Here is a 22,130-nt window from a genome sequence, read left to right on the forward strand (position 1 = left end):
GCCATCAAAAACTGAAGTGATGCTCATTGCGCACTCGAACCGTAGTCAGCTGTTACTGACAACTCAAAAGAAAATCGAAAACGACCGAAATGCGGTCAGCGGGAATTTGAACCAAAGTTTTTCGTCCGAAGTCTTCGTGCGCATCGTTACGATACTCGCGGGTATCAAAAACAATACAGGACGAGGAGAGACGATTTTCGTCAATCTCATTAATTGTGGTCACGGTTTGCCGCCGTCATTTGCATCGCGCGTCCTGTGCGAGGAGCGAACCCGAAAAGGACGCAGGACCCGCGCGCGCGCGCCCATTGAACGGCGGCGGCCGCTTAGTATTCCGACGGCGACGCGCGGCGACCGTAATGCGGAGAGATTAGCGTATTTGTCACGCGCCACCCGCAACCGGTCGTCCGGCCGGCCGTCGTTATGTTGGGCAGTGGGCCAGTGCCGGTGGTATATAATGCTTGAACGGAGAGGCGTGGCCAAACATTCGTTAACGATGCACAGCAGAAGAACAACAGTGTCCGTGTCGTCGCTCTCGGTGGTGGTGCTAGCCGCGGTCGCACTGGCCGTGGCCGGGGTCGCGGTAGCCGACCGGCCGGTCGACGGTCTGCTGGACAGGGTGTTGGACAGGTGTTCGCTGGGACCGGGCGCCGTGGGCTGTCTGAAGGGCAACGTGTTGGAGTTCTTGCGGGACGGCCGCGCCGCCGACGTGCAAGCCGACGGTGACGTAGACGCTGAGCTGGTGCGAGCGGCCGGCGCGTACATCGAGCGCCGAGTCAACGAGCCGAGCCTTCCGGTGACCGCACCGGTGCGGGACGCCCGGGCGATGGACAACGAAGCTGCACCAGCCGCCGCCGCCGCAGCCGCCGCCGGAACAACTACCACCACAGCTAGAGGTTTGGATATTTTAAGTATAGTCGAATTTCTCAAGGTCATCCGATCTGTGCATAAATTCGTTCAGTCGTTAGTGAAGCTCAAACAATCCGAACTCAATATTGCGTTTATACCGTTTGTAGCTGACATGGAAATGGGCATGATGCAAGACAAAATGCTGATGCCGCTCATGATGATGATGAAGATGAAGCTCAAGATGCTCATGCCCATAATGATGGCCCTCGTCAGCATGAAGGCCACCAAGGCTCTGGTGCTCAGCAAGGTGGCCATAATGCTGGTGCTCGGGTTCCTCCTCAAGGAGTTCCTGAAGAAGTCTGGCATTCCCGGACTTCCGTTGCACCTGCCCGGATTCCCGGGGTCCGCCGAACCGTCGTCCACATCCGGACCTCCACCCATGTACGGGCCACCGCAGTCTTCGGGTTACGAGTCGTCCAGCTCGTGGGAGCCCACGGGTTATTCGAGCCATTCCTCCGATTCCGCTCATTCGATGGCCTACAACAGTTACCAGCCGTCACCGTCGTCGTCTTCGTCCGGTTCGTCAGCCAGCCTGTCGTCCAACAAATATTGAATTGGTCTTAGATTTGTATCCTAGGTACCTTCACTAAATTATTGTTTGCATTTATTTTATTTTTATTATTTATTATTCAGGTTTAGCTAAATTTATTTATTTATTTCATGAAAATTGTTTTAAAACAAATATATCGTATTTTCGTCGTGAACATCCCGAGTGTTCTTATTACCGACATATTTATTTATTTACTATGATTTCTAATTGATAAATAAATAAATATTATATTTAGGCGTACGTCTGTTTCGTTAGTCTCAAAATCTATGGTGTCGATTGATTTAGAAATATTCCTTCGACGTTTGTAGTGAAAACACTATTAAACAAGACGTCATTGAAAATGATATAGCATTTTAAATAAAAATTCGTCTCAAACAAATGTTTATACTTTATCACAAAAATGCATTTATCATAACATGTAGACTGTAGATGGGTGCGAAAATAAAAACAATTGCAATCACATACTGTAATTACACAGACCATTAATATACAAATACCAAATGTAGCTCAATATGAACGTTTTATGTGGGCGCACAATAAATTATATTATTTTATTATTTTTATACACTTTAAACTAATTATCTTAACGAAATGCATATAAAAAGATGTTAAGCACTTTTTTTTAATTGCCATTTAATAAGAGCATTTTAAATTCAGACAAAATAAATTATAATTTTAATTCGTTTTTCATGTATATAAATAAATAACATAGAATTACAAAAATAATAATAATAAATTGGCTTATATATGTATATACGTACTTATATAATATGAACTTAATGTTTTTTTTCTTTTCACTGGGTCTCAACTACTTTACATTTTTTACATTTTCGACGAATAAAATGTCTATAAATAACACATATTTTAACGGGGAACACTAAATATTTTTTTAAAGATTGAACACATTTTAAACAAAATAATTTACATAATAAAATGTATGTATTATTTATCATTTGAAATTACATAACAAAACAAAGACATTAACACAAACAACTATTTATATATAAATGTACATATTTTTTTTAAAATTATATAATATAAAAAATGTACATTATGTATATAATTAAGGTAACTCAATTGGAAATACAATAATTATTAAAATGTAGTTATCATAAATTTACCTTATGTTTTTAAATTTCATATCTCGTTACAATAAATTATACCTAAAAGTAAAGTTACAATAAAATAAATTACTCATAATAGGTAGGTATTAAATTTAAATTACAGTTACTTAAGATAAAAATGAAATTTTAATAGTAACAATATCGTGACAAAATAGAAATAAAACATACATGAAAACGTATCCCAACCAATACATAAAATTACTATTAATCAACATGTTAAAAAATAAATTATGAATGCATTTTAATACATAGCGAACAAGCGATATTTTTTTTTTCAATTTAAATAGGTCTATTTAATTGCAATAATATTAAGCATGACATTTGGAAACTTTACCTGTAGCATCTAGATTTTAAAACGTTTACTCATACAGGTACTCTCTACTATAGCTTCACATCTATTTTTCCTCACAAAATAAATATTATTTATAAAAATAATGAACTATATTACTATTATTAATCTACTGCAGTGTAAAATGTAAATGTAGGTAAGTATTTCTATTGTGATTTTAAAATTTACCCTAACTAAATAATAATATTATCATAAATCATAAACCAACATTGCGTTGAATGACATTAAAATAATTACCACAATGATATATGCATTAATTTATACAATAATATGTACCAAAAGATTGGTTGGCAGTACTTTTATACATTTCAATAATATATTCTACTGTTCTTACAGTACATATTTTAACTTCGTCTTACATCTTAAACCTATCTATGGAATATTTTTTTTTATAAGAAATGTACCAAGTAGACATTTCTCAGTCGGATGTTCCGAATTCTGTAGGTGGTTTTCATTAAAAACACATATTGTGATGTTCTGTTTCTTTATTGATGATATTATTTTCGCTACCGTTGACGATGTCGTTTGTACTTTCTTCTGTCACGTCTACTTGACCGTCGTTCGTATGAGTTTTATTAATCTCAACGTACGTTTCGCTTTGAAAATTTTCGACTTCCACCCCCTCTACGCCGCTATTGTCGTCCGCTGCCAAATCGTAGATTTCGCTTTTGTTTTCAACAATCGCATCAACGGAACCATCGATGTCTTTCGTCTCAGTTTCGTCATCAATAATTAAACCGTTAACTCCTTCCGATATGTTATCTTCTACTTGATTACATTGGTTCTCCATATTTTCTGAAATTGCAATAACATTATTAACTAATTCTCCTTCAACGAATTTATCGTCGACTTGTTCGTTACAGTTTGCTTTATGATCGTCATCGTCCTTCCCAATGTTTTCGACGTCAAACACTTTGACGTCTATTAGTTCGTCACAATTCGGTTTACGGTCGTCGTTGATTCCAATTTCTACGACGAGTGCATTGCCATTTGTAACTTCTGATGATATGACATTTGGTTGGTCATCGATCGTCAAATGATTAGTTGATATTTCGTTTGGCTCTTTTTTATCATCAGGTTTTACTCGTTTCGTTTTACTGGATGAAGGTGATTTTTTTTTCTCCACTGGCTTCGACTCCACAGGTGCCAACGAGTTTGCTTGATTTATGTCCTCTTTTAATATTTTGCTGATTTCGGAAATGGGCTTTAGCAGAGCAATAAGTACATCGTCATCTCTTCTCTAAAATAAAAACAGTATGCATTTAGAAAAATAATTATTCAAGTCACTAGCTATAATTATCATAACACCGACAAACAAAGAACATTACTCTATATATAGACGTTTGCCATATAGTATGTAGTAAATATGCAAGTATGTTATCGATATTGTTGTAATAAGTAATAACAACAACGTAGAGCACTTGCAGTTGTTGACTATATAATCAACACACATTTCAATAATTTAGCAATATTACGACACAGCACACGGTTTTAATAAACAATGGCGTATGAGTCAGTAAAATGGAATTGGCATTTGCTTGAATCATTTGTTTAGCAATTTCTAGGTTTAGCGGAAATAAAACGTATCACAATATAATTAGCTGTAAAATCCAATTCGGGCCGCAAGCCAGAGAAAAAATTCTGATGGCACACACGCGATTGATGAACTTTGTCAAAAAGGGTTTTTTCACCTACGCCGCGGAACAACAGGAAGGGACAAATGACAAAAAAAATTTTTAAAAAAATTATAATAATAAAAAACAGCATACGAGTGCGTAGATTCGGAACTTTAATTTCACGAGACGTTGCCAAAACATGTCTCGGTGGTTTTCACATTACCGAGCAACAATAAAATGTCTAAAAAAACGACACGCCATACACAACGATGTATATTCGGAAACGAAATGCAAGTACGTACCTACCTATATATGAGTATATACATTATAATAATATAAGGAGAATCACGTGTGACCGAGCGCTGACTTATGTAGGTCGGAATCGTGTGGAAATTTATTGCGTTTGTATTATAATTTGTAAACGATTACTACTGACATTGGGACCGTGCGGAATCCGCATTTATTTTGTTTTGTCGAGGAATGCCGGTGGCCATGTGCCAGGGGACGCTCCGGCTTAATCATCACCGGCCATCGATCTATTTCTGTATTCAAGGTGGACACGGCCGTTTTAGTGAATTTACGATCAAATCCTATTTACTTTTTCATCTTTTTTTTTTAGGCCCATTCACAAACGCGCACGTATTCGCGATCGTATCTGCGACGCAGATAGGTACTTACTTGGAAAAGTATTTCCCGATCGAAATACACGAAACCGCGGCGTTTGGCCGCTATCAACAGACCCACTACTTTGTCCGATATTTTCGTGTAAATCTGAAAGAAAAAAAATACATACACATTTTTAGAACATTTCATCACACACGTTCCGCACAATCTGTATCGACTTTATTATTACAATTATTATTATTATTATTATTATTATTATTATTATTATTGAATATACACGCAGGCATTACTGCAGATGCATTTGAGAGCGTGGAATCAATCAATCATCAATGTGCATATTAGTCGGAGAATATATTATTGGAGAGGACAATCGAATATTTTACTCGACCGAATGATCATACCTAATATATTTATTTCTTAAAAAAAAAAAATCGCGAATGGTTTGATTTACGACGGGAAAAAAATCGACATCGCCCAGCGGTACACTATATTTTATTTTAGTAGCACCGGTACTCACCTGAAAGAGTTCACCAAAACTGACGATAATTGTACCGTCGTCGATCTGTTGGTCCTCGTCGTCGGGATCTCTCTTTTTCGTGTTGTAGGTGCCGACATCGTGTATGACGGTGCACAGTTCCAAGATCTCTCGGCAAACGTGCGACTTTGCTCTGCGCCCCCTGAGATCTGTCTTAGAGCCCGCTACAGGCCTGTACGGAACACAACATCAATGTGATACAATTGAAACGCACTGAGCTCGATTTTATTATGAAATAAAGCATGAAATATTTTTGTAAATGTATATTATGCGTTTGTGCGCGGTGTACTCACTTTCCGTATTCTTCCCGGGAAAATCGAGGCGACGGCGATCGTGACTGTTCGAACTGCTCCGAAAACGGGTTCAAAGACTGCGATTTCGAATGGCTGTCGGCTTGTTGGTTGAACTTCGAAACGATATCCAGAAACGACATGGTGACGTGAAATTGTTAATACAAATATTAATAATAATTAGTCGTGTACCTAGTGTATCATCCCAACACTATAGCACTATATAATGAGCGCTCAACTGACGGAATTGAAGTATTTAAATAGAAACAGGCTGCCAAGAAATTCCGCGCAAAATCGTCACCGGCGATGCAAGAGAACCCACGTGGTTTATGATGTTTCTATTTTTTCGCAAACGTCACGAAACCTTACGAAACTCCGCTCGGCGCCCGGCGCCTACGTAACACACGAGCGATTATAAAATCTCATAAAATGGATTTTTTTTTATTCATCATACTCCTCGACACGAGCTACGGCACAATGTTTAGAATATTATTTTCCACCATCCAGACATTATAGTACAGTTCAGCAGTTGATCGATCCTGGCGCTGGTCGTAAACGAAGTACACACGGAGCCAAGAAAAAATACACGATTTCTTAGTTCGAGTGGTTTTTATTCATAAAATCACTTCGGACCGATTTGAATGATTCAACGACCATAACTCATCGTTAACGCACTTGTAACTCGCATTTCGTATAATGACGAGAGTCTGATACACTGTACATTTTATTCGAAAGTCTATAATTTGACTACGAACTGCAGCCAGGGTATTTAAATGGCGAGCATTCTTCAGTTATTTGTAGCTAAACGAAAGTGATTTTGGCAAAAACATAACAGACATACTGCATTTTATCTCACCGGGTAATTGAACATTTTGGCACAAACACGTTTATAGTTTTGATTTTCGGGTTGAAGAAATCCGGTTCAACGTAAAAATATGTCTATAGTGACGTGATCACCTATAAAGTTATTTTTTAATCTTTCAAAGCATGTTGGATGGTAGTATAATATTATGCTGTATGTGTGCTATAATATTAGATTCTAAAATATATAATTCACTTAAAAAAACATAGGTGGAGACAATAATAAATTAACTTTATTTTTAGTACGGATTAAATAGCACTAACATATTTTCCAACAATTTTTCACCTTCTTCGCTGGGGTAAAAGCCAAGTAAAATACAATATATTATATAATATTATTATTATATACATGTTAAAAAATATTCTAACAACCCTTAGTAATAATTAATTAATACTGTGTGTTTAATAAATAAATATACACAATTATTTAAAAGTTTATAGGTACTTAATGGCAATATGATTATACAAAGAAGTATTTAGACGTCAATAAAAAACAAAATTAAATTGTTTATCAATTAAATAACTGTACCCTAATAATCATTACCGTTGAAACATTTTGTTCAATAAATAAAAAAAATTTTGTTTACATAATGTGTACCTATTTCCATATTATGAGAAGCTAAGTATGTATAATATTATTACTAGGTATCGTAATTGTATGATATATTAATAATCATTACCTAATATTGTTGATTTAATGTGTAATACTTAAATAAGTAAAATATGACTTACGTTAACTTATAGTTAGACTAATTTCTATTTATTATTTTTTATTTGTCACAATCCTATTAAAAGAAAATGTTTACACACTTTTCAATTTTTTGATAGATAAACAACATTCTAAACATAGATTTGTAATTTATTTATAACCTGAACTATTAAGTTTGGAAAGTATTACTATTTTTATTACTGTTATTGTTACATCCTTAACTTTTTCGAAATTATTATTTCTGTTTACTTTAATTAAATCATTAACCAATAATTTATTTAAAATACAATAAATGAATAGCAGCGGACGAGATAAGTATAAGCTGACTAAAATATTATATATTATCGATATTAATAGAGTACTATAAATTAGAAAATGTGTTGTTAGAATATAGTGGCGCTCACAGTTTCTGAATGAAAAAACCTTAACACGTGTTTAATGAGAACGTCATCCAACTTCCTATATTAAACCATCTTCTTAGTTATATATTAGACGTTCATCAAATTTAATTTCGGATACTTGAAGACATTTTATACTAAAAGTTTTTTCGTTTTCATATATATACATATTAGCTCAAAATTAAAAAAAAATATTTTCCTCATACTAATATTATATAATACCTGAAAATAGTTTTATATTAACAATTATTGTTGGCATCGTTTTATATTTTTATACAACAAGACAAATAATATCAACTTAAAAATTGGTTTTGGCAATATTATTAGTCTACAAAAAACGTATAAAAATAGTAATATATTTTTTCACCTAAAATAGTAACTTAAAAAAAAACAAACCATGTAATAACTTAAATAATTATTTACTCTAACATGCGTTTTTAGAATAATTACAGGTAATTAATTACAGAAGCTTACACTATACACTATGCACATTTAAAGTTCCGTTCTGGAATGCTCTCGACTGTAGCTGCCATTAGGTGTCAATGGTAGTCCACTCCAAAAGTTGTACTCTTCCATAAACGGTCTTTCGGACAAAACAGGCGTGGATGAATTTATCAATAAATATTTCATGTCCTTTTTGTTATACCTCGGCCAAGTATTTCCTGTACTTTTTCCGTCAATAGTCAACTTACTAAAAACAATAAATTCAAACAAATAGATTTACTTTTACATTTACACATCACTATCCTGTTTGGTCGTTTGGATATTTATTAGCTTTGTTATAATTTAAAATAAATCTAATGAAAATAAAACAAATCTAGAAGATCATTAATGACATCTAAATCTGATAATTATCAATAAGTTAGTAATTGACACAATTATTATATAATCAGAGACAATTAAAAATTGTATAGACTCAACTATAATATATTATAGAGGAACGAGGTATATGATAAGAAATATATTATTTTGAATAATATTAAATATATTAATTATTAAGAGTTTACTTAGTAAATATTAGGTAAGTACTAGGTACTTATTATATAGGTTATAGGGCCTAGGCGTAAATATGGTAAAAAATCGTGGGGGAGGCTAGAAATATCAATTAACACATTAACTTGACTAATTATATTTACGAGATTTAATCAGGAAAATTTTGGGGAACTTCAGTTTTTTTTGTGGGAGGCTAAGCCCCAAAACCCAATTTAGGCCCATGCTGTAGAGGTCATTATAATATCAGTTGTAAAATATATATACTTGAGAAAAATAATGTAAGACATATTGTAAAAAAAATTAAATGTGTAAAATTTAAGTCCCAATTTTAAATACTTAGATTCATAATTTGAATTGTGTAGTTACTAATGTGTACTGTGTGTACTGTGGTTATTACGTGTGTTATGTGTGTTAATAAACCAAGAGTTGTAAAATAAATTAATTGGGTTAAAATAAATTGTTAATCATTACTGAAAACTGCATATACGACAGATCAAATAAACCTTACTCAGAGCTGGCGAAGTTCGTCCAAATGTCTACCATAAGTTTAGACACATTCTCGTCTTGTGTGTTTAACCGCTTACCTAAATCGAAAAGGCTAAACATTTCATCGCCGTGAGTGACACCTAAATGTTTTGGACATGGTCCGAAGAATGTATTTAATGAATGCTTGTTTACATAATCGTATACATAAAAGTGTACAGGTGACATTACATGATTGGCCATGTCAATAACCCCTTTTAAGAATATACCACCAGTGACCATCTGAAATAAATATAAATAAATACGTTTAGGAATAAACGACTAAAAATGGTCAGCATAATATAAGAATTAGTCATAATATATTATAATTATTATAAATATTACTAACATCGACCGTCTTTTTAGGATTTTCTTCGATCGAAGTCCCTTCAGGAAAGTAATGCTCTTTCAATTTGTCACTAATAAAACCAACGTCTTTGTATGAAGCGGAAAAATGGTAAAGCAGCATTAGTGGCACTATTCGTCTGAAGTTTTCTTTAAATTCAGGGTAGATAAGACCATTTTCATTATACAACCCTATATTATATCGTAAAATAAAATAATAAACATGAGATATGATGTCTAAAACAGATTTGAAAAAACTGTATACCAAAATACTGTATTTTTTACATACCTAATTACAAGTTACTCTGTACATTTTAACTCTTCACATTTTTGGACATGGGAAAAACATAAATTATTTATTTTTTTAAATATCAATTATTATTTTTATATGGCTTTATTGTTTTGAAATTCTTATTGTGATTTGTAAGTAAATTATCTCTCAAGATTTTATACGAATAAGTAACAACTTTTTCCAACTAAATAACTGTAATAGGTGTCTTTAGGTAAATATTAGATTAATACAATTTTAAGTGATATTATCCCAGTACAGGAAAATGTAATTACAATATTGAGATATATTTTAATATCTAATGATATAAGTTATATTAGAATAGAGTATAGATATTATAGACGGAGGTTCTGCTCATGGCTCACCTGGGAGTTAGTCTATTTTCGATGTTGAGCTGATTTCACACGTTTGTACAGCCAAAAAAAATGTGAATTTTAATATTTTACTTACGGGATGCAAAAAATCCACCTTCTCCAGAATTCATTCCAATTATAATCGGCACGAGTGATTCTTGTTTATAATATTTTAAAGGATAATTGCATAAAAACGAATCTTTTTTCTCGTGGCATTTTTCAACAACAGCTGAAAAGGTGACTGATGGATGAACTTCCCATTCCTGAATAAAATAATTGTAAAATGTACTCATGCTAAATACTGCAATAATTGGATCTAATTTCGTGTTGCCTTTATAATTGAAACAATTACTATCCTCTATTATTACAACTAAGTTTAACTTACGAAAAAATTTCTATTTAATTGCACAAAAGTATCGGCGGGTAAGGCCCTTAAACAGTCAATCATATCTTTTGAATTGGAGGGACATCCAGTTATTGTAGCCACAGCTTTGGCACGCCGCTCAGCTAAGCCCGGTGGCAAGACCGCCCATTGACAAAAAGGACTTCCACTTTGTAAAATTGCTTTATGAAACAGTCCTACATATAACGATTAAGGAGATTGCAATTTACTATTTAGTATTATTTATATTTTATTCTATCTAAGTATATGGTTGGCGGTATTGTTGAAGTTTATAAAAACGTTGAAGTAAGCATACCTTTACTTAATGGTGACAGTAAATGCAAACCCACACTCGCCCCTCCTGCACTCTCACCAAACAATGTAACTTTTTTACTATCGCCTCCAAATTTGGCGATATTATCTTGTACCCAACGGAGTGCTAATACTTGATCTTTCAAACCATAATTTCCCGGTAATATATCATCTTCAGCGCTCAAAAAACCTGTAAATATGAATAACATAGATACTTCAAAAAGTTCACACACAATTAAACGTTCTTACCGAGAAGGCCGATCCTGTAATTGATTGTAACCAAAACAATGTCCTTATCCATTAGATACTTAGGGCCATAAAGTCGCATACCACCATGCCCCGAGCTAAACCCTCCTCCTGGGATCCATACCATGACAGGTAAATTTTTCACACCTGTTTTTGGTAGCTATTTAGCATATTATATTATAATAGAGAAAATTATAATACTAATAATAATACAGTTGATTATTGATTTATCTATCACATTAATATAAATATATACCTTAGGTGTATAGACGTTTAAATATAGACAGTCTTCACTGCCCAAGAGGACATCAGATGTCTGGTACATGAAAAGATTCTTTTGAATACACATCGACGGCTCCGATGTGGCATTCAATACGCCTTTCCAGGGACTAATTGGTTCCGGGGCCTAAACGTTTACGTATAAGAAACTATAACCCAATTTAATATTATAGTACAGACGTTTTATAAATACCTTAAATCGGAGCTGTCCCACAGGTGGTTTTGCATACGGTATTCCTTGAAATGCAAAAAAATTCCGTCCATTTCTCGACAAGAACTGTTTTCCTTTCAATTGGCCTTCGTGCACGTTAATCTGTGGACCGGTGCAAAAGACATATCCGAAGAGTAACGCAACAACAGCCAACGCAGTGCTATGCATATTTCACTATAAAATGAATACTACATTTTAAAAAAAATGGTGCAATTCACTAAAAAATAAAAATCAAATCATATCAAAACTAAACCTACCTATATAGTCTAGTATTTTGGCAGTTGCGCGCAGAATAAACACTTGGACTATCTGTAGTACACAATTGCACACATTAGTAGGTGCCTATTTAAATGAACTGTTTGACAACATTACTAAAGCGACGTGCAACAACATTTATTAATCGCAACAGTATAATGGTATAGGTATTAAACACAATTATTATTACACGTCGTTTATGATCGGCCTTCGTGCGTTGTTGTACTATAAAATTAAAACGTAAAAATCGATTTACACTGTTGAGAGTTATCTATTAGCCATTCACAGTTGAAATGCGGATATAATATTGTAATATTATGCTTTACTGATAGGTAATTATTAAATTACATAAGGTATATTAATACTTATACACAGTATCTCATTTCGTATTAAATTGTTTAAATTATTATCATAAATTACCTATCAAATGTTTATAAAATGTATAATATAATAATAATAATATGTTATTTACATACGTATTGAGTATTTATACTACAAAACAGTTACTAACCTATGTCCTATGATACATCGATACTCCGACGGTGAGGTACTTCGATTATTAACGTAGCTTTGGCACTGTCTCGTGACGAACACAGTTTGACGTTGATATAAATTGTCTTTCGAACACCTTTGATTGCACGACCTTAAATAATTAGCCAACAATCAATTATATACATATTAATTAATTTCATTGGCAATAGTATTTATTATAAATTTTTCACAGCATGATTTCACTTATACCTTCATGTATGTTATAAAGACTGTGTAAAGACTGTACGAAATAAAAATATGTCGTTCAAAAATATCATTGATGTACATCGAAAATATAAATTATGATTAAATTCATTTTGTTGAAAATTCCAAGCAAATTAAAATAAAAGTATATATTTTTATGATATAATTGTGATTAACATTGTGAATTGTAATTATTGAACCTATAAAAGTATTAAGATCAAATTTTTTTTCCGTAAAAATTGAATTTTAAAATGTCAAAAAAAGTCAAATAAACACAAATAATATTTTCAAATTGCAAAAAAAACAACTAAAAGGTAGGTAACTCTTTCTCAGCGACCAACTTACTAACAAATTATTGATCATGGCAGTATTTAGAAAGACGGACGTTCAAGTTCATATTTAGTGATTAAGAGGATTGCAAACGTCATTAATTTTTCATAAAAATAACTTTAGAGGCTGATAAAAATTATGTAATTTTAGTGGTTTGATTTAAAAAAAAGTGAACATGATTGAATTGGTTATCAAGTATTAATACGCTACGCGTTGCTGGGTATTATTTTAATTTTATCTATACGAAAACAGAAACTTAATTTATTTTAAATTAACTTAACTAAATTTAAAAAGTTAATATTAACTTTTAGTAAACTTCTTAGTTAAATTAACAATTTTGAATTGACTTTATTTAGATTTAAATTTAACTTTCCTTAACTGAGTTAAAAATATCATTAACTCGCACAGCCATGCTAATTATCATTTACTACACACAAAGACGATCAATGACAGCAAGAAACGTACGAATTGCCTATGCCGAACCCCTTAACAATTTTCTATTTGCAATTCCCTTAATTTAAATGATTTTTAAGACGTTCAAATATTTACCATTTAATAAAAAATTTATTGATAACATTTTTTCTATTAAAATATTCCTATTACATTTATTTGCTTTTACGAATTCTAAAAATAAAATATGTGAAAGTCTATAGTACACGACATAAAACTACAATGGTATTATGATATCCACGATTTTGTATTAGTATTTTAAAGATTCATAAAAGCAAAATAAAAAGCTGGTAAATAGATGTCATTCTGATGTACAGTAAGTTTGGTCAATTTCTACAACATCGTTACCACCACTGATTAGCTCGAAATCACGGTATGCAATTTTTAGACCAACGTCTCTAAAGTATTCGGTGTAGGCTATTACCGTTTCTGTAGACACTTTAACCTATATTATTGATATTTTACATTATAAAGATTGATTTAAAGTTTGTAGTTTGTTACCATTTAATTATTTACATACTGTTATTTATTAATTAGAGAATATTATATTATAAAATTTAAAAATTAAGTTTGAATAAAATAATTAAAAATTGTATTTAATAAATTAAAAATAAATAAATTACTATACTTAAGAAAATGTATTGTTATCTTGAGGTATCAAATAAAACTATCCATATTTTATGGTATAAGTATAATAGATATACTTACTTCTTGATAGATTGTTGTTGTATTGACTTTAGCCACCCACAAATATATAATTTGGATAATTTTATTGCAACCTAACTCTCCAGCCGTGTGAAGGTCAAAAATTATTTTTTGTCGGATTCAACCAGTGACTGTTTGAACACTCCATACGGTATCAAAGTTTCCATGTTGCATTCAAAATACGATATAATAGTTCAGCACAATGACATTCAGGAACATCAAAATCTCCAGAAATGATTAAAAATTATCTCACCCTGCTTCCCAGCTAATCTTTGCTTGCCGTCGGGAAATATTGAAAGCCGATTTAGTTGGAATAGTGTATTCATAGCCAATTTATTTATGCAAATTATTTCCAGAAACGAAAATAGTTGCCAGTACACACACCGTTCACATGCGTCGATTATAATGGCATTCATAGCGAATTAAATTTAAATAACTATTATCAATACCTAAATTTATATTTAGCTTGGACCGTTGGAAAACATTGTTATCAATACCATAGACAAGGCGATGATATTACAACGGAAATATCCAACCACTTTAAAATAACGTAATTATTAAATCGGCCTACTGGCTACCACACGATCCTGTACCCATCGTGCGATAATAAATTCATTTTAAATTTAAAATCCAGACGGTGATAAAAAGTAAAAACACTTGTTAGACTTTGAAAAAAAATCGTATTTGGATCAAAGATAACGTCGCTCGTCGGTGAAGTTTGCCGTGAATCAAACAAAGTAGGGTGATTTTCGCAAGAAATCAACTATATATTATTTTAAATATGTTTCCCTAGTATTATAGGCCTATTTGAATATCAGTAATCATGAAATTGTCATCCCTTTTTTATATTCATTTTCACAGACGTTTCATAGCGGGTGAAGAATTCGTAGTAAATAATGCAACTATATAATTCAAGTATAGTTAACTTATAAGTAACATACTTGATTGAGCAACCATTAATACATACGAAAGTTTATATTGAAATGCACGAATTGGGATGAACTAATGTTTACCGCCTTAACAGGATTTTAGACCCTTCGCGGTTATGAGCGACGACGACGACAACGATTTGATTTATCTACGCCACTACGGTTGAAGGCGGCACTTGCAATTAAGTGGATGTTATCCTAATGTCGCATAGGTACTCGAACTAACCCCAATCTCGATCCTTCTCCAAACGACCGCACGCGAAGAATATAGTGGCACAGTGACGCGTACACGGTGTGTCCCATAAAACCCTTAAATGAGCGACGAATTTAACGCCCGCGCATCTGTGAACAACTAGAATTACACTCGGCCACCGACTGCACAACATTTGCAATGCAACACGATTTAAAATAGTATGGTTGTCCAACGGACGCTTTAGAAAAATGTTATCACGCGGCGTACGATTTGAATCAACAAGTCACGTGATATATGACTGTTTCCGCACGTATCTCTCATATCGGTTAAAATGAAAACTATTAAAAATGTTGTATTTAAATATAAATATACCGCAGATAAATGTATAATAATCCTATTGTATTTTTAATAATATTCATTATTATTAATTAATTAGTTATATTATAATTTAAAAATTACTAGCTGATCCCGTGCACTTCGTTGCCCGTTACAAATGACAACTCTATATGAAACTCGATGGTGATAATGCGAGCAGTGCCTACCTGCTGTGGATTACTGACCCCGCTTGATGAGTAGTGAGTACTTTATATAAATAATATTCAGCCAAATCGGTTAGGCCGTTCTTGAGCTATAAATAGTGTAACTAAGGTGACTTTCTTTTATACATACATATACTATATAGATAATATACAAAATTACATTTTCAGACCATTTATATTATAATTTACTGTTCTTTATTTATACCAAATGAACCACCTATTCACATCGCTCTACAGCGTTCTACAGTAATTGGTAACCGGTATTGTTTCGAAAGAATATAACAATAGACAATAATATATTATGATATAAATATATATTTATGTAGTAAAATATACAATGTATTTGGAAAAAATTGTAAAATTAATTACTACAGTAGCAATATACATATATCATAAAATATACATTTATGTGCTGAGTAATATAAGTAGGCTGACAGACAGTCAACGCTCAAAATCATTTATTGTATGCTATTATTTATCATTAAATTCAAATTAAATGTAACCCATACATTACATTATTTACAGTGACTTACTCAATAACAATGGTACACACGACACGTACTGTAGGCACTGCAGCAGAACAGTTATCTACTTCCCCCCTTTTTTTTAAATTACTAGGTATTACGGATCATGATGTCAGCATTAAAACTTTTAAAAACTCAATATATTATATATATATTTTATTCAATATTATCAAAGATCATGATTTATTGTATTCCATTATTATTTCTATTGATCTAAATTAATCAGTAAGTATTAAACTAGTAAATTAAAATAATATGTTTTGGTACTAGATCATAGACCAACTAATTATAAACTATAATAGTATAATATAATCTGCAAATAAAATTAGTTACATAATTGACGATTAACTGGTATTATAGTATTATATAATGTATTAAATTATACAATTTCAATGAATTATCTATATTTTTCTAAACTCTACTTTACTATATAAATATTACAAACTGTAGAATTATATAATTACTTAACTATCTCATTATAATATTCAAAATCCTTTTATACTATATTATGGTATACCTAATTAAAAATAAATACAAATTAGTAATTACCAACTAGCCACGTCAATTATTTTTTGAAAATGTTTGAAAATTTGACATAGTACTTCATTACAATTAAACAGACGCAACAATGAACAGTTAATGTTTGAGTATAAATACTTTTAAGTTTTACTTATTAGGTACTTACATTTTTTTATGTTGAAAAACCATTATAGAGATTTAGCACATATATTCTTTTTCTTTATTATTCGTATAAAAATTTCCTTTACACTTCTTTACCATATAAGTCTATATAATATATATTATATTATTATATACCTACCTATATCAATGGTTTAAATATAATAGAAGTATTTGAGGTCAATCAACATAAATATAAGTTAATTTTGTTTCCGTGTATAAATACTGAATCAAAGTTCAGTTTTATCTGAAGCTTGGGCTTTATTCAATCCAGACAACAGTGGCAAATTATTCCAAAATTCGTATTCATCAACATAAGGCTTCTCTTTGATTAAAGGAATACTTGTATTAATTAAAACAAATGCATATTTTTTGGTGTTAAATTTCGGCCACTTTTCTCCCTTCTTCGTGCCATCAATTGTGATGGTGCTAAAACAAATTTTAAAGTGTTATTAAATGTATTTAACTGTGTTCCTATTCATAACCAAACAATCATGATAACGTACTCGGTGGTGGCGAAATTCGTCCATATGTTCACCATCAGATTTGATACACCGAGGTCCTCCCCCTGTAAGTCTCCACGACCAGCTGTATAGAATAGACTGGTCACTTCGTCAGTGTGCGTTACGCCTAACTTTTTTGGAAACGGATATGGTCCATACAACGAATTAAATGATACATAATTCAAATGATCGTATATGTAATAATACACTGGTCGAGATAACTTGGTTGCCATTTGAAAGACACCGTGTAAAAATAGCCCTCCAGAAATCATCTATAAACATTATAAATAAAATATTAAACTAAATTTCTTAAGGTATGACTGTTATAAATCATTATAGAGTATGTTTACTTTTTTATTATTATATACTTTAGACGACCGTCAAAAGCCATTACAATATAATATATTATATACCTATACATATATTATTAACTTTCAAACTGTATGACTGTTTTTTACAGAATAGGTTAAAAAAGTAACATAATATTAAATATTTATTACAAACCTTTAAAATACATATATATTCAAATTGACTATTTGAATTGTATTAGAATTTAAAAAAACATTATATCACAACTATTTTTTTTTTTCATTAATAAAAAATAATTGTTGAAAACATTTTGTTATTTGACACAAGACTAAGACTTACTTTAACAGCACTCAAAGGATCATTCAAAGTCCCGTCAGGAAAGTATCTTTCAAATATCTTGTCACCAGTTATTGAAATATCTGAATACTTTGTCGTGTATCTATACTCTAAAAATGACGATACGTAATGATCAAAATCTTCTTTTAACTCAGTGTACACAAGATCAGTTGCGTTATACATTCCTATTTAAAAAAAAAAAACAGACCAATATAACCTTAATATATTTTTAAACAAATTATAATTGAAGTTCCTCTAAAAAAGTTTCGATTCTCAAACATAACATTATTCAACATTATTAATTAATAATAAAATGAGTAATATCATTCTGATTCTTATACGTGGTTAACATTAAAAATAAACCATGATGACGAGCATAAAACATATATTATATTATTCTTTACCCACCACACATCATCCACAAGAACAATAATTGGGATATTCAAACAATTTTAAAACGATTAAAAACTGATAAAATAATAGGAATTTATCAGTTTTTAGTTTACACAATGTCTACCCGTCCAACAACCAAAGTACCCAACGGGTTAGACAAAAATACCACCAACAATCTCAGGCAGTGTATAATCATAATTACTTACGAGAGGCAAAAAGACCACCCTCTCCTGAGGTCATTCCTATTAAAACTGGAACTTTTGAGATTTGTTTAAAGTCCAATAAAGGATATTTACACAAGAACGATTCTTTTTTTTTATTACATTTTTCAACAACAGCCGGGATATTAATTATTGGATAATTTCTCCACTCCTGTAAAAATAAATAAAATTTAATACATCAAAACATATAATTGGCCATAGGTTAACGACTATGATTAATGATGATTTAGAGATTCTAGACTAAAATTTAGATCTAATGTGAGATATTCAGTAGTAACCCCATGGTGGAAAACCCAAGTGCTTTCGTGTCATCGGTTAAATATTTAATTAGTTTAATAAATATAGGTAAAAAACAAACAGCAAATTGTGTCACAGTTTTGAACTGAATATTCAATTAGGAAAATCAAATGTATCTTTTTATTTTGTTACAGTAAAATGATCCCACCGACAAAATATATTTTGTTACTTTCTGATTACGTCTTAATTGAACAAACAAACATAATACATAGTCCATATATATTTTATATTACGTGGCCCAGAACAAGGTACCTGTATTCGGTTTTTCTTTTTACAAGTAAAAAAAAAATTACTTACAAATAAATTGTTGTATACATTCACCAACACTTTAGCAGGGACTTCTTTTAAACATTTAATCATTTGTTTTGGCTCTTCGGGACATCCAGTAATAGTAGAAATGGCAGACGCTCTTCGTTTCGCCCATCCTGGGGGAGATACACCCCAAAGGTTTAATGGTGATCCACTTTCCATGATTGCCTTGTGAAACAACCCTACAACGTTTAAGATTTTAAGTATAATTGTACAATGAACTTTTAATACACTTGTATTAAGACTTAGGTATGTATACCTTTGCTCAAGGGTGATAGCAAATGTAAACCAACACAAGCACTTCCAGCACTTTGTCCAAATAATGTAACTTTTTTTGGATTTCCGCCAAACTTATCAATATTTTTTTTTACCCATTTTAATGCTAACACCTGGTCTTTCAAACCATAATTACCAGGCAAATCATCGTCTTCAGTACTTAAAAAACCTAAGATTAATAATTAGAAATAAATATTAAATAAATAATATCATTGTATAGTTACTTAAATAAATAATATACCTAGAATTCCAAGTCTATAATTAATAGTAACCAGGACTATATCCTTGTCTAACAAATATTGAGGACCATATAAACTTAAACCTCCTGAACCCGCAAAATAACCTCCACCGGCAATCCAAAACATAACTGGAAGCAATTTTCTATCACCTTTTAGTGGTATCTATATACATAGTATAATATTGTTATTAAACAAGAATTGTTTGTGCATTTTTTTGAGATCTAAATTTAAATGTATTTTATATAATTTGATTACTTTTGGAGTGTACACATTGAGATACAGACAGTCCTCTGCACCGACAAGAATATCAGCTTCTTGATAATAAAACAAATTCTTCTGAATACACACTTGAGGCTCAGTAGTAGCATTTAAAATACCTACCCATGGATCTGCTGGTACTGGATCCTAAAAACAATAATCTGAATCACATATTGATACTGGCAGTATTAAGGAGTTTAGTATAGGCAATAGTGTGTACAATAAGTGTCACGGAAGTATACCGATAGATTGTTTCAATGCTCATTCACTACTGATCCAAAACTTTGTTTATACTCTCGCACATATCCATACAGTAACTTAACAAGAATGAACGGTTTCTAATTTTTTTACTTTTCTCGTTTACGAAACACAATGCTATTTTGTATGATTTACCTGAAACCTAAGATCTCCAGTTGGTGCTTTTGCATAGGGTATTCCCTGAAACGTTTTGAATTCTCGACCATTTCTTGTTTTCAAACTACTACCAGTCAACTTCCCTTGGTCTAGTTGTAACACTTCATCCGCACCAAATACGAAACCGAAAAATAATGTACAAATAACAAATATCTCCATATTTATCTGAAATAAAAATATTTATCATAATAAGTAAGAAAATAAGAGGTAGACCTAAATTCGTTTGTTCTACAGATAATTCATGTCTTAATAAACTCAATTTTGATTTTTTTGTTGTAAATCACTAATCAATAACAGCAGGAACTAGACATTCTCTTAAAATATAATATATTTTATCATGTAATAGATACATGATATACATTTCAAAATATTGTGTTTCTTTTTTAGCTATTTATAGGAATTTTAAATATGTTTGACATTGTTTAGTTCTATTCACATTTGTCTACGAAACGTCGGTATACGTCAATATTAACAATATAATCATTATAATATTATTTATTATACAATGTGAAATTTTTAGCTAAAATATATTAAGCACTTTCAGCCTATCTTATACTACTAAAAGAAAAAATATTAATAGTAATTTTAATAAATTAACATTGCTAGATATTTTATGTGCTAATAAATAAATATGTAAAATGACAACTTGGTTTTTATATTTTGTATGATTGTATAAATACCTATTTAGTATAGTTCATTATCAGAAAGTAGAGGTAATAATTAATAATATCACTAAGTACCAAAATTTTCTATTTTGAAATTAAATGTATAAGCAAATCAAAATTCATGACTGAATACTGCAGTTCATCGTGACAATTCAAATTAACATCGTAGGAATAAGTATAATAACTTTTCATTTATGAGCCAAATATATTGTATAACTAGAGTTATAATAAAGCTTAACACTAGGTCTCTAACAAGTAACAATGCATATTTTAGAGACGGAAAAGCTTATGAAGAACATAATACATAAACTAGTCATTAATAAGTATTAACCATTAACAATTCAATTTACGATTTATAAATACAATGTACCATGTTTAGAATATAAATATACAATAAAACACTCGTATTACTCCATACACAATAGAAACATAAGACTTACTTCAATAAATATCACTTGGGATTAATATTTGCATACGCAAAGCAATAGTTTATGTAACAAAAACTCACACAATATGTACTGGGTATTAAAAAGACGTGGTCAATTCAATAAATTAAAAATATTTATAAAATGTAATTAACATATTCAACATTTGGTCCGTGTACTATAGAAATAAAGTTAGGCGCAACATTTATATTCAAAATAAACAAAATATGAGTAGAACACTGTAGTAAGTAAC

The 22,130-nt window shown here is 31.4% G+C and overlaps 4 protein-coding genes across 6 annotated transcripts; 1 reads left to right on the forward strand and 3 right to left on the reverse strand.

The window, feature by feature from the left end:
• The first annotated feature begins 464 nt into the window (after positions 1-464).
• LOC111030508 lies at positions 465-1,696 on the forward strand. Its single transcript, XM_022310037.1, has 2 exons — positions 465-893; positions 1,014-1,696. The coding sequence occupies exons 1-2, from the start codon at positions 494-496 to the stop codon at positions 1,457-1,459; spliced, it is 846 nt and encodes a 281-aa protein (XP_022165729.1). The 5' UTR covers positions 465-493; the 3' UTR covers positions 1,460-1,696.
• Positions 1,697-3,312: 1,616 nt separating this feature from the next.
• LOC111030485 lies at positions 3,313-7,005 on the reverse strand. The gene is made up of 4 exons (XM_022310000.1): positions 5,998-7,005; positions 5,687-5,876; positions 5,224-5,316; positions 3,313-4,169 (listed from the first exon to the last, which is right to left on the reverse strand). Exons 1-4 carry the CDS (start codon positions 6,135-6,137, stop codon positions 3,384-3,386), a joined length of 1,209 nt encoding a protein of 402 aa, XP_022165692.1. The 5' UTR covers positions 6,138-7,005; the 3' UTR covers positions 3,313-3,383.
• Positions 7,006-8,335: 1,330 nt separating this feature from the next.
• On the reverse strand, positions 8,336-12,780 carry LOC111030483 (esterase FE4-like). Of its 3 annotated transcripts, XM_022309997.1 has the most exons (11): positions 12,661-12,780; positions 12,152-12,203; positions 11,877-12,068; positions 11,661-11,810; positions 11,408-11,564; positions 11,163-11,348; positions 10,850-11,043; positions 10,562-10,727; positions 9,827-10,014; positions 9,464-9,720; positions 8,336-8,653 (listed from the first exon to the last, which is right to left on the reverse strand). In XM_022309997.1, exons 3-11 carry the CDS (start codon positions 12,060-12,062, stop codon positions 8,455-8,457), a joined length of 1,683 nt encoding a protein of 560 aa, XP_022165689.1. In that variant the 5' UTR covers positions 12,063-12,068; positions 12,152-12,203; positions 12,661-12,780; the 3' UTR covers positions 8,336-8,454. The 3 variants fall into 3 exon arrangements, with proteins under 3 accessions (XP_022165689.1, XP_022165690.1, XP_022165691.1); XM_022309998.1 differs by lacking the exon at positions 12,661-12,780 and having other exon boundaries at positions 11,877-12,082; positions 12,152-12,458; XM_022309999.1 differs by lacking the exons at positions 11,877-12,068; positions 12,152-12,203; positions 12,661-12,780 and having other exon boundaries at positions 11,408-11,551; positions 11,661-11,752.
• Positions 12,781-17,051: 4,271 nt separating this feature from the next.
• Positions 17,052-22,130, reverse strand: LOC111030482 (esterase FE4-like). Its single transcript, XM_022309996.1, has 10 exons — positions 21,893-22,130; positions 20,767-20,952; positions 20,371-20,520; positions 20,118-20,277; positions 19,860-20,045; positions 19,589-19,782; positions 18,980-19,145; positions 18,384-18,565; positions 17,739-18,007; positions 17,052-17,661 (listed from the first exon to the last, which is right to left on the reverse strand). The coding sequence occupies exons 2-10, from the start codon at positions 20,944-20,946 to the stop codon at positions 17,463-17,465; spliced, it is 1,686 nt and encodes a 561-aa protein (XP_022165688.1). The 5' UTR covers positions 20,947-20,952; positions 21,893-22,130; the 3' UTR covers positions 17,052-17,462.

This window comes from Myzus persicae, unplaced genomic scaffold, assembly GCF_001856785.1.
Source record: "Myzus persicae strain clone G006 unplaced genomic scaffold, MPER_G0061.0, whole genome shotgun sequence".
NCBI lineage: Eukaryota > Metazoa > Arthropoda > Insecta > Hemiptera > Aphididae > Myzus > Myzus persicae.

Excerpts from the sequence above, each read along its gene's own strand:
- LOC111030508 (XM_022310037.1), top strand. The coding sequence starts at position 494 with ATGCACAGCAGAAGAACAACAGTGTCCGTGTCGTCGCTCTCGGTGGTG. Across the intron at positions 894-1,013 it reads AACTACCACCACAGCTAGAG|CTGACATGGAAATGGGCATG; the intron begins GTTTGGATATTT and ends TACCGTTTGTAG.
- LOC111030485 (XM_022310000.1), bottom strand. The coding sequence starts at position 6,137 with ATGTCGTTTCTGGATATCGTTTCGAAGTTCAACCAACAAGCCGACAGC. Across the intron at positions 5,317-5,686 it reads GTTTTGGTGAACTCTTTCAG|ATTTACACGAAAATATCGGA; the intron begins GTGAGTACCGGT and ends TTTTTCTTTCAG. Across the intron at positions 4,170-5,223 it reads ATCGGGAAATACTTTTCCAA|AGAAGAGATGACGATGTACT; the intron begins GTAAGTACCTAT and ends TTTTTATTTTAG.
- LOC111030483 (XM_022309997.1), bottom strand. The coding sequence starts at position 12,062 with ATGCATAGCACTGCGTTGGCTGTTGTTGCGTTACTCTTCGGATATGTC. Across the intron at positions 11,811-11,876 it reads TGGGACAGCTCCGATTTAAG|GCCCCGGAACCAATTAGTCC; the intron begins GTATTTATAAAA and ends GTAAACGTTTAG. Across the intron at positions 11,349-11,407 it reads TTACAGGATCGGCCTTCTCG|GTTTTTTGAGCGCTGAAGAT; the intron begins GTAAGAACGTTT and ends TCATATTTACAG.
- LOC111030482 (XM_022309996.1), bottom strand. The coding sequence starts at position 20,946 with ATGGAGATATTTGTTATTTGTACATTATTTTTCGGTTTCGTATTTGGT. Across the intron at positions 19,783-19,859 it reads GCTATCACCCTTGAGCAAAG|GGTTGTTTCACAAGGCAATC; the intron begins GTATACATACCT and ends TAAACGTTGTAG. Across the intron at positions 18,008-18,383 it reads ATCCTTTGAGTGCTGTTAAA|ATGATTTCTGGAGGGCTATT; the intron begins GTAAGTCTTAGT and ends TAATGTTTATAG.